This window comes from Ictalurus furcatus, chromosome 15 (assembly GCF_023375685.1).
Source record: "Ictalurus furcatus strain D&B chromosome 15, Billie_1.0, whole genome shotgun sequence".
Lineage (NCBI taxonomy): Eukaryota > Metazoa > Chordata > Actinopteri > Siluriformes > Ictaluridae > Ictalurus > Ictalurus furcatus.
In genome coordinates, this window is record NC_071269.1 from 9,557,181 (window position 1) to 9,569,186 (window position 12,006).

The 12,006-nt window shown below is 40.8% G+C and overlaps 1 protein-coding gene across 8 annotated transcripts in view; it reads left to right on the plus strand.

Annotated features, from left to right (window-relative positions):
- znf512b (zinc finger protein 512B) overlaps positions 1–12,006 on the plus strand; it is a 171,645-nt gene that overhangs the window by 3,922 nt on the left and 155,717 nt on the right. For 6 of the 8 annotated variants that reach the window (XM_053643640.1, XM_053643634.1, XM_053643637.1 and 3 more), the window contains exon 2: positions 3,987–4,112. In XM_053643640.1, coding sequence (XP_053499615.1) covers positions 3,989–4,112 — 124 coding nt within the window. In that variant the 5' untranslated portion in view covers positions 3,987–3,988. Of the gene's footprint in view, positions 1–3,986; positions 4,124–12,006 lie in introns of those variants that run through there. The other 2 variants (XM_053643638.1, XM_053643639.1) reach the window with 2 other exon arrangements.

The following is a 12,006-nucleotide window of genomic DNA, read 5'->3' on the forward strand; positions in this document are numbered from 1 at the left end:
GGCCTTTCTCCCCCGATCACTCAGTTTGTCCGGGCGGCCAGCTCTAGGAAGAGTCATGGTGGTTCCAGACTTCTTCCATTTACGGATGATGGAGGCCACTGTGCTCATTGGGACCTTCAATGCTGCAGAAATGTTTCTGTACCCTTCCCCAGATCTGTTCCTCGATACAATCCTGTCTCGGAGGTCTACAGACAATTCCTTGGACTTCATGGCTTGGTTTGTGCTCATATGCATTGTTAACTGTGGGACCTTATATAGACAGGTGTGTGCCTTCCCAAATCATGTCCAATCAACAGAATTTACCACAGGTGGACTGCAGTCAAGTTGTAGAAACATCTCAAGGATGATCAGTGGAAACAGGATGCACCTGAGCTCAATTTTGAGTGTCATGGCAAAGGCTGTGAATACTTATGTACATGTGCTTTTTTGTTTTTTATTTTTAATAAATTTGCAAAGATTTCAAACAAACTTCTTTCACGTTGTCATTATGGGGTATTGTTTGTAGAATTTTGAGAAAAATAATGAATTTAATACATTTTGGAATAAGGCTGTTGCATAACAAAATGTGGAAAAAGTGAAGCGCTGTGAATACTTTCTGGATGCACTGTATGGCTTCATCCAAATTTATTGGTTCACCTCTCTCGTTAGGCACGAATCCGAACTGTTCCCAGATCGCCGATGTAACATTTGGTTTCCCAAAAAGATCCATTGCAGCAATAGAACCTGAAGAGAAATAGCAGAATTCTAACTTGATTTTGCCGCAATCACATAAACCCATTCCAAAATAACAGACAACATCATATAAGGTTTGATTATGATTACGTAATTTGTGTATTAACATAAAATCTCCCTCTATATGGTAGGCTATAAATTCAAATTAATATTGCAAATGTTGTTATTATTATTATTATTATTACATTATATATACAAAACATTGTACTTTGTACTTTTCATAGTGCCCACTCAAGCAGAAATATTAATGATGCATGTGATGTGGCACTCCACCACCATGGTGGCAAACTACCACTGCAGTGGTGCGGTTTTAATGGCCACCGTCACAGCCCTAGTTAGTACATTTAACACGGTGTGTTAGTACATTTCCACACAAAAATAACACAGACATGTGTTGTTTACACGGTTTTCCCTACAATTATCCTAAAATGCAGTTTGTTTGTATACTAAAATTCTACTAAAATGTTCACAAAACAAACAGTTGCATGAAATTCAGGTGACATTTATCCATCCATCCATTTTCTGTACTGCTTATCCTTACTTGGTCACGGGGAACCTGGAGCCTATCCCAGGGGGCAGGGGACACCATGGACAGGGCAGGGTGTGATATTTATTAAAATCATTAAAACATTTGACAGCTGTAATAATTGTAGTTGATACAGTTCTTACAGTTCTTCCTGCCATATGGGAAGACAGGAGTCCCACTCCCTTCCATTTGAAAAGCTGTAAAACATCAAAAAGAGTGTTGGTTAGTTGTTAGCTACAAAATATGGACAAATGCCTTTGGGCTTTAACTGAGAAATTGCATTACAGAATCCTAAACTGTGTAATTTTGGAAATGTGACCTCCACTCTCATAATAAACAAAATGTCGCTGTAGACTCGCCAGAATATTTATTTTCCGGCCTTTAGTACCGCACTGCCAATTTTTTTGCACAACCTAATTAAGTCAACCAACATTACAAAGATAGTGGAAAGCATTACAACATAAACCCCATCCTCTCTTTTTGTCACATTAACCTTGTCAAGAACTTTCTCAACATTACTTATCTAGATAAGTTCCGTTATCCACTGACTGTCTGTACCTGTTAACCAGCATTAACATTCACAGAATACATTAAGAAACATGGCCCTAACCCATCCTACTAATGCTAATTACCACAGCTTGCCTTGTCCAAAACACTTGCTAAATGTAGATAACATAAACCCACTCACTGTATTACATCATGGTGAATAGCTGTAATGTTAGGTTATTGTTAACTCTCAAAAAGGGAATGGGAATGTCTAACATTACCATGTTATCAGCTCAAGTGAGCATCTAGGTTAGCATCACTCATCCCTACTGTGATTAGTGACAGCATCCAGCTAGCTAACCCTAACTCGGAACCTCAGGTAATATGCAGACCTAGAGAATTATAAAATAACCTCAGTCCATATTTCACAGCCAACATACAACCCCAACTGCGAAAAAGACACGTTCCTGTCTGAGGTCGACGAGGCAACCCCGCACGCCAAGTTCTCGTCTGAGGGCGACGAGGCAGCCTCCCACACTAAGTTCCAGCTAAAGGTCGACAAGGGGACCTCCCTAACCTAGTTCCTGTCCGAGGTGAAAGAGCCCACCTCCCACACCAAGTTCCTGTCTGGGGTCGACGAGGCGACCTCCCATGCCAAGTTCCTGTCTGAGGCCGACGAGGCGACCTCCCACGCCAAGTTCCAGCTACTGGTGGACGAGGTGACCTCCCGCGCCAAGTCCAAGTCTGAGATAGACGATGTGACCTTCCACGCCAAATTCCAGTCTAAAACCGATGTCATGACCATCCAAGTTATGCTCACACCTGAGTGTGTTGACGCGACCAAGCAAGTTATGCTCATGCCAGAGTCTGTTGACATGACCGACCAAGTTCTCCTCATGCCTGAAGTCGACGTCACGATCAACCAAGTTATGCTCACGCCTGGAACCGACGTCATGACCAACCAAGTTATGCTCATGCCCGATTCTGTTGACATGACCAACCAGATCCTGCTCACGCCTGAAGCTGATGTCACGACCAACTGCTCACGCCTGAAACCGACATCACGATCAACCATGATATGCTCACGCCCAAGTCTGTTGACACGACCAGCCAAGTTTTCCCTCATGCCTGAAACCGACGTCACGACCAACCAGGTTCTGCTCACGCCTGAGCTCGACGTCACGACCAACCAAGTTATGCTCACACCAGAGTATTGATACGACCAACCAAGTTAGGCTCACGCCAGAATCTGTTGACATGACCAACCAAGTCCTCATGCATGAAACCGACGTCACGACCAACCAAGTTATGCTCATGCCTGAAGCTGACGTTCTGTCACATCACAGCAACCAGTGACTACAGCTCCCATCCTGCACTGCGGCCTACAAACATGGCCGCCATGGACTGCAATTCCCAGAACACTCATTCATTCTAATCACACACCTGCATCCAATCTCACACACTCTCTCCACAGTATAAAGAGACTGTTTTCTAACAATGTCTTTGCAAAGTATTAGTACCAAGCGATTATACCCTGTTCCTTGTTTTGTTTCATGGTTCTTGATCTTGTTCTTGTTTCTCATTCTCGATTATAGCCTTGCCCAGTTTATGCCTGTTTGTCAATTGCCTGACTCTTTGCCTGTTTCTTGATTTCACTATTGTTTCGTGTTTTGGATTTGTCTGCCTGTCTCTCTCTCATTAAACTCTTATCTGCATTTGTATCCATCCTTACCTTCGTTGCGAGGAATACGTGACACTTTTTAATAATTTTCAACACTGAGATCCTGTACATGCTTTGTAAGCTGTTTGCTGACCAGGGCTTTGAAACAAAGAAAATGCCACAAAAATCCTACAGAAAAAAGCTATTCTTGTTCTTTATTTGGGGTAAATCAGAATAATGTCCTTGATAACAGGTGTATGATAATTACTTTTGAACATAAGTATGAATTTGATCAGTTAGTTCTGAGCACAGTCACATGCCCCATTATAAAGGGTGTGCACTTATTCAACCAGGTTATTGTAAGTTTTTTCTTTTTCTTTTTTCCCCGCTAAAACATTTATATTCAAGTTTTACTTGAATTTTATTGATTGCTCTATCTTATGAAAAAATGTCTTTTCCCCCCTTTAATATCACAAAAACCTGCGATTTTAACAGTTGTATGGAGACTTTTTAACTCCACTGTACCTCATGTAATATAATGTCCTCTATACTCAAATGTGTGTGTGGGGTGTACCTTTACAGGAATGGACCCCTCCAGTGTTTCCTGTTTGGATAAGCCATCCTCAGGCATGTTCAAAGGACGCCCACCCAAACAGTCTCACCCCCCGGAGAAAGTACAGATGGACAGCGCTGAAAATGACAATCATGGTGAATATGAGGTGTACTGCATGGCTTTTAAAACCTGATTCATAACTGATCTAGTGCCAAGCATACACACACAGTAGTTCAGTTTATAAATCTTAGTGTAATTAAAACCCAATTCAAAATGTCTTTAAACATGACTTTTCTTTTTTACCCACTACATTTCCATCTCAGTATTTTGTTATCCATCTTAAAATATATTTTGTAAATAATTATTCAGTGAAACCTATAGTAAAGGTGTGTAGTCTGAATCCAAGTCTGAACTGGCTGATTGGTTCTGATTGACCCTCAGCTAGTGTTTCATATGTGATGAACTACAAACAAAGCAATTGGGCCTCTTACAGGAAGAAGTAAATATAATAAAAGAAAGCCAGTGATAAAAAGAAGAAGAAGATTGCTGTACACCAGTTATTGCATTATATGTTGACAAGGTCTATAATTTGCTTTAAATATAATAATCAGTTAGCCCTGCAATGAACTGGTGTCCTATACAGAATGTATTTCCTCCTCATACCCAGAATCCACCACTATCCTGAGAGGATAAAATGGTCACTGAAAATGAGTGAGTGAATATTTAGACAAATTGTACCAATCTGATCTATAATACAATATTCCATGTCTTTTGTACATCTAAAGTCTACATGTGTTAGTTATTAGTACTAAATATGTTAGTGCTAAAGTTATAAGTCAAGGGATGTCACACCCATGCATTGACAGGAAATTTAGAGGTGCCAACAGCTTTAGCAATAGCATTTATGAATACTATGCTTTTTTGCTTTTTCAGATAAAGACCAGATGTGTTCTTGGTCTGTTAAAAAATAGAGGACCTGTTTATTATGACCATTTTCCTCATTCTCTCGAAAACTACCTGCCCTCAGGACACTCTGTAATGGCATTATTTTGAATTAAATCTAGTGTGGCAGTGGCCATAACATTGCATAGGTTTAGTAAAATTTTTATGTCATGCCTTTCCAAATGTTGTCAATATTTTCTGGTGTCATTGAAAAACATTCCTCTTCATAAATGAACACATGCTGTATACATAAGGACTGGCTCTGCAGTAAATGTAAATACTTTTAGTATAGCCCTTTTATAAACAGTGTGGAGTCATTTAGCTCAACTGATCTGCAACTGACTGAGATAAAGAAAGAACTAAAGAATGAAAAAATTTATTTTAATAACAGAGAATGTTCATTTAAAGATGACAGAAACATGTACAATTAATATACAAGTTAATATTTAAAATATTTAAATAATATTTCAGAGACCCGATATGCTGTCCTGTACAAAGTGCACAATCTGTGTGAGCTATGTGGAGTGACAGATCAATAAAACAAATATGGTAAAAATGTTTTTTTTTTTGTTTTGTTTTATACATGGTGAAGGAAAAAGGCAGGAAGATAGGATGTGAAAGTTTTCATGGAAATGGATTGAGCACAACTTTTTACACACAAAGCAAAACTTTTGTGATAGAAGGCTGTCGCATTAAGTGACGTCATTGCGTAGAGCATTTTAGCACAAAATGGCTATTTAATGAAAACAAGCAGCAAGCATAAAATTTTATAAGCATTATTAAAACATTTTCATTTTAGAGAAAGAAGGGTGATGGAAAAATCAGTGATGTAAGAGAGTGCTGCTGGGATGAAGGGGAGATGATAGTGCTGAAATGAATGGTAGAATGAATGAAAGAACATGGAAAGGGGCCTCTGTGGTGAGAAAATGTTTATTGATGCAGGTACTGAAGTTATATAGGCAGAAGAGAGAAACAGCTGGAGGTGGAACTTTTGTTGTCAGGAGAGTCCAGGAGAGCAAAGACTTCATAATGCTAAGGCTATGATGTGTGGTGACATAGTGAATCCGTAAAATATTATTTAGGTTTCTTTTAGTTAAAGAAGAAAAACCAATGCAATCTCTTTAGTTAGAGAAACCAATGCAGTTCAAGGAAATGAGCTTAATTTGGAAGTCACCACATCCAACATGGCAGTGGACGTCTGCTGCCTGGTGGGTTTGAGTTGGAAATACAGGAAGAGCAGCTCTGAAATATGAAAGCTGCTGCATTTTGAGAGCGTGGTTGCCTGACTGGGTGTGCGTAGCTGGAAAAGAGTGGTTTACTTCATGGGTGTTGGATGCATTATTGGGTTGTCCAAGCTTCTGTCTACCCATGCGTTCATGCATCTGTCTGTCCATGTGTCCGTTCAAGATTAGCCAGCCAGTATATCAGAGACACTAGGGACTCTGATACTCAATGAATACTTTTGTAACATGACTAAATGGTAAGTGACTCAGGAAAAGTGAAACCTAATTGTCATAATTACGTATGTGCCGAATTTAGCATGTTTTTTGGCTTTCAACCTGCTAAATGGCAGAGTGGACAAAAATTAAATGCTAACATCAGCCAGCCCACAAACTGGGGGCTTTGATGCTCACTGCTTTGACGAGCAGAGTACTTGTGTAACATGATTAAGCAATAAGTTATTCAGGATAAGTGAAATGTAATAAATATTAGTCAGCAAACACAATAAACCAGAGCCTGCAAAAGCCAGGTAAGGAAATGTTTTAGAATTCAAAGAAATGTTTGTAATGCTATTGTGACACTATGCTACACTATATGGCCAAAATGACAACAGTCAGGAAACATCTTGGGTACATTCAGGGTTTGGTCCTGAAGATACTTGTCAAGTTTCATGATGAAATGTAGATGCATTGCTGAGATACACCCTCACATCCTGTTCTTTGCATTTGCCAGTGCATTACAGGAGAATGGTTTTGAATATCAAATTTCCTTTTGAAAGATTTTGTTCAATCAGGTCTCAAGATGATGTGAGCCAAATTTGGTGAAGATTGGAGAAAATTTGGAAGAGGAGTAGCAAAAATGGCAGTTAGATGTAAGCGTTTTTATCATGTTATTGTAACTTTCAGCAGCAGATGGTGCTGGCACAAAATTTGTTGCGTAGCCTCAGGTCATGGTCCTGAATATGCCTACCAATTTTTGTGTCAGGGAGCAAAGTCGTTGCTGAGATACAGCCTCACTTCCTGTTTGGCGGCTTCAGTTTCCAATTCCTTGGCCCATAACAGACAAATTGTTTGTAGTATTAAAAATTATTTTGATGAATTTTTTATGGCTTTCTCTAAAGATAACGTGTGCCAAATTTGGTGATGATTGGAGAAAATTTGAAGGAGGAGTAACAAAAAAAATAGTTTTTGAAAAAATGGTGCTAAAGATGGCGGAAAATCTAATTAGGATAATTAAAATTTACATAATGGGGTGCGTTGGACTCTTCTCAACCCAGGCAATGCAGGGATGCCTGGCTTTTAAACTTTGAACACACTTTTCAAAAGGTATGACCATAAAGGTACTTCCAAATTAGGCCCAAATTTGACCCAATGGTGGTGCTAGATCGTTTGCAGCACTTGGTCCAAATTTGGTCAGAAACACAATCATTGTGCCAAATTTCACAACTTTTTACCAGATGGTTCAATGGGCTGCCATAGACACCCTAGCCAGAAGAAGATGATGAAGAAGAAGAAGAAGCAGTAGAACAGCCATAGGGGCTAAAAATCTGGTAAAAAGTTGTGAAATTTGGTCTACACAACTTCAGTTCTTGGACACCTAATAAGAAAAGGTAGAGTAACAATAGGGTGCCTACACACCTTCGGTGCTTGGTGCCCTAATAATAATAATAGTATTAGTAGTAGTAGTAATAGAAGAAGAAGAACAACAATTGTTTTCAAAAATAAAAAAAAACATTAAAAATTAAGTATAATCATTTAGAATGCACATTAATACATTTTAAACAGAGATGTTACTGTTTTGTTTGTATGTTTGTAATAACAATAAACATTGTTTTAAATTTGTATGTAATTTTTAAATGTTTAGGTTATCCAGTTTTTTTTAGTCATGAAAGGGTAGGCATTTTCTTAAAAGAATTGACAGGCAAGGGCCCTATAGCAAATAGCACTTTTAGAATCTTGGATTGCAAATTTAGTTATTATAAATCTGCTTTAAGTCATAAAGACTGATTTGATATTGCTTTGGTATTGCTTTGCAAGCAAGAGTTTCTTCTTCATGTCATCTGAGGATGTTTTTCCTTGCCAATGTCATCTGAATAGATTGTGTATTTTTTTTCCTTAATCAAGCTGCAAGCAGGCAAAAACTTGAAGGAGGGGAATAGTTTTTATTGAAGCTTCATGTGCAAACATGTGTGTTGTCCCTTCAAGGTTCAGTAATCAGCTGCTCACATACCAATATAAAACCCCTTTTCCCAAAACATCTTTTATATCCAAATATATACATAGGCCAATGATGACATGCATTCTGAAAACAACCAATGACTAAACAGGGGCATAGACAGAACATAACCATAACAAAAGCACGTGTCCAAAGTAAACAAAGTCACCGTCACTGAAGACCGGAAAGCATGCGTTCGTTAAGGGCTCGTGCACACGCGCGTGCGCTTCATGGCTTGGGAGGTCACCTCATTGACCTCTAGCAGAAATTTTACTTTATGCTGGAGCTCTGGAGATGAGACAACCTCGTAGGTCTCAGGCTAAAACTCTGGGGATGAGACCACCTCGTCGGTCTCATGCTGGAACTCTGGGGATGAAGTCGCCACATTGCCCTCTGGCTGGAGCTTGGCAGGTGAGACCACCTCGTGGATCTCAAGCTGGACCTCTGGAGTCGAGGTCGCCACGTTGACCTCTGGCTGGAGCTCGGCAGGTGAGACCACATCGTAGGTCTCGAGCTGGAGAGCTGGAGCAGAGGTCGCCACGGTGAGACCACCTCATGGGTCTCGAGCTGGAGCTCTGCAGGTGAGACCCCCAAAAGATGTTCCAGGTCGGCCTTAGATTCTGGACTCCCGAACACCATCATAAATTCTCTCACAAAGTGGGTTACACTCCCAAGTTCCCTGGCTTCCCTGGCCAATAGGAGCTGCACCCACGGGGCGGGCTGGTCCAAAGAACCGGGACCACATGAACTTGAACCATTGCTTCTCCTCTGGTTGGGGTCTGCTAAACTGGTAAAATAGAACTGGCAGTCCACAAGGAAATATTCAGGGTAGCAAAAAAATCCATCGTAAGGATCGGGGAGCTTCATGAAAGTCCACTGCAGAAACTGGATAGCATCCAAGGCTGGGACGGTTGGCTTGGTCTTCCTAGCGTGACGTCTCCTCCGTCTTCCTGCTGCATCCATGTTGTGGCGTAGTATTCTGTCATGAACCGGAATGTAATGGAGGTTAGGACGGATGCAAGTGCAGTAAAAGACATTTATTGAGTGAGAGAGGCAGACAAATCCAAAACGGTACTCCAAAGCGTGGTCTAATAACAGGCAAAAGGTCAGGTAATATACAAACAGGTATAATTAAGGCGAGGCTAGAATCAGAGTCGAGAAACAAGAAACAAGGTCATTGAACATGAAACGAAACAAGACGAGAACAAAGAACAACCGCTAGGTAATGTGTTAAACTCAATACTATGCAATGTGCTATGAAACACGAGGGGTTTAAATGGCAAACGTAATCATGGGTTATACACGGACAGCTGAAAACAATGATGCCACGCATTCAGAAAACAACCAAAGACTAAACAGGGGCGGAGACAGATCATAACAAAAGGACGTGTCCAAAGTAAACGAAGTCACTGTCATTGAAGACCGGAAAGCGTGCGTTCGGTAAGGGCTCACGCACTATCCCACTGCTGGGATATTATGCACACAACTGTTATATACATGGTTATAAAGTCCACTTGCAAATGTTGAATGGGCCTGGAGGTCCTTGAGTTTTCATCCCAGGAGTTTTGGGTCTCCCTCTGGATTGTTTTTTTTAGACAGATACCACACTGTCTAGTCACACTTTCAGTTTCTGTCTCAGGAAAACATTCTCTGGTTCACATTGCAGTGGAAAAGATGGTCTAACATTTCAGATGACCCAGTGCTCCATTTTCCATCAAGGACCATTTCTCCTCTTGACTATATCCTCCTTGTCATCTTTCTGATGTCAGTCAAAGTTTATGCTTGTAGAGCTTTCAAGTTTGTCTTTACCTCAGTCGTTTGATCATCTGCCACTGCTAGTGCATTCCCTTTTGCTTCTTCAGTGTTTTGTTTCATGTGTGCTTTGACTTTGCATTGCAACTACCAAAAGACGTATGCATAATTAGTCAATAATTCTTGGACCAACTGTTCATTCTTTACTGGAATTCCAGAAGCAGCAACCTCTGTGTTAACAAAATTGCCCAAAATCATGAGCCACTCCAAAAGGGTATCTGGAGTCTGTGTAGATATTCACTCTTAGTCCATTGGCTAGATTACATGCTTCAATGAGTGCCTTCAGTTCTGCTTGTTGTGTTGAAATATTTTTTGACAAAGCCCCTGAGGCAAGCACTTCATGTGCCTGTTCATGTGCTGTTACCACTCAGCCTGCCACTCTTTGATTATTCACAACTTGTCTGTACACAAAACGAATTTTGGATTGTGCAGCGGTTCTTTGCTGGTTCTCATGTGGACAATTTCGATACAGTTGTGATTATCCTCTTCAATCTGTGGCTCTGTTAACAATGTTGCTGGTTCCACAGGGGATGTTTTCTCAATGATGATGTTGGGCAGCTCCAGAATTGCTGTCTATTATGCAGCAGTAACATGTAACACTTGATTCATGGTGAGTTTTATGTGTACAGCATGTGTGCATTTCACTGTGTGCCTTTGATCCATTACATTTGTCAAGGCTGACTCCATGGCTAGATATTCAATTCAATTAAATTTGATTTGTATAGCACTTTTAACAGTGGGCATTGTCGCAAAGCAGCTACAGTGAGGGAAAAAAGTATTTGATCCCCTGCTGATTTTGTACGTTTGCCCACTGACAAAGAAATGATCAGTCTATCATTTTAATGGTAGGTTTATTTGAACAGTGAGAGACAGAATAACAACAAGAAAATCCAGAAAAACGCATGTCAAAAATGTTATAAATTGATTTGCATTTTAATGAGGGAAATAAGTATTTGACCCCCTCTCAGTCAGAAAGATTTCTGGCTCCCAGGTGTCTTTTATACAGGTAACGAGCTGAGATTAGGAGCACACTCTTAAAGGGAGTGCTCCTAATCTCAGTTTGTTACCTGTATAAAAGACACCTGTCCACAGAAGCAATCAATCAATCAGATTCCAAACTCTCCACCATGGCCAAGACCAAAGAGCTCTCCAAGGATGTCAGGGACAAGATTGTAGACCTACACAAGTCTGGAATGGGCTACAAGACCATTGCCAAGCAGCTTGGTGAGAAGGTGACAACAGTTGGTGCGATTATTTGCAAATGGAAGAAACACAAAGAACTGTCAATCTCCCTCGGCCTGGGGCTCCATGCAAGATCTCACCTTGTGGAGTTGCAATGATCATGAGAACTCTGAGGAATCAGCCCAGAACTACACGGGAGGATCTTGTCAATGATCTCAAGGCAGCTGGGACCATAGTCACCAAGAAAACAATTGGTAACACACTACGCCGTGAAGGACTGAAATCCTGCAGCGCCCACAAGGTCCCCCTGCTCAAGAAAGCACATATACATGCCCGTCTGAAGTTTGCCAATGAACATCTGAATGATTCAGAGGACAACTGGGTGAAAGTGTTGTGGTCAGATGAGACCAAAATGGAGCTCTTTGGCATCAACTCAACTCGCCGTGTTTGGTGGAGGAGGAATGCCGCCTATGACCCCAAGAACACCATCCCCACCGTCAAACATGGAGGTGGAAACATTATGCTTTGGGAGTGTTTTTCTGCTAAGGGGACAAGACAACTTCACCGCATCAAAGTACGATGGACGGGGCCATGTACCGTCAAATCTTGGGTGAGAACCTCCTTCCCTCAGCTAGGGCATTGAAAATGGGTCGTGGATGGGTATTCCAGCATGACAGT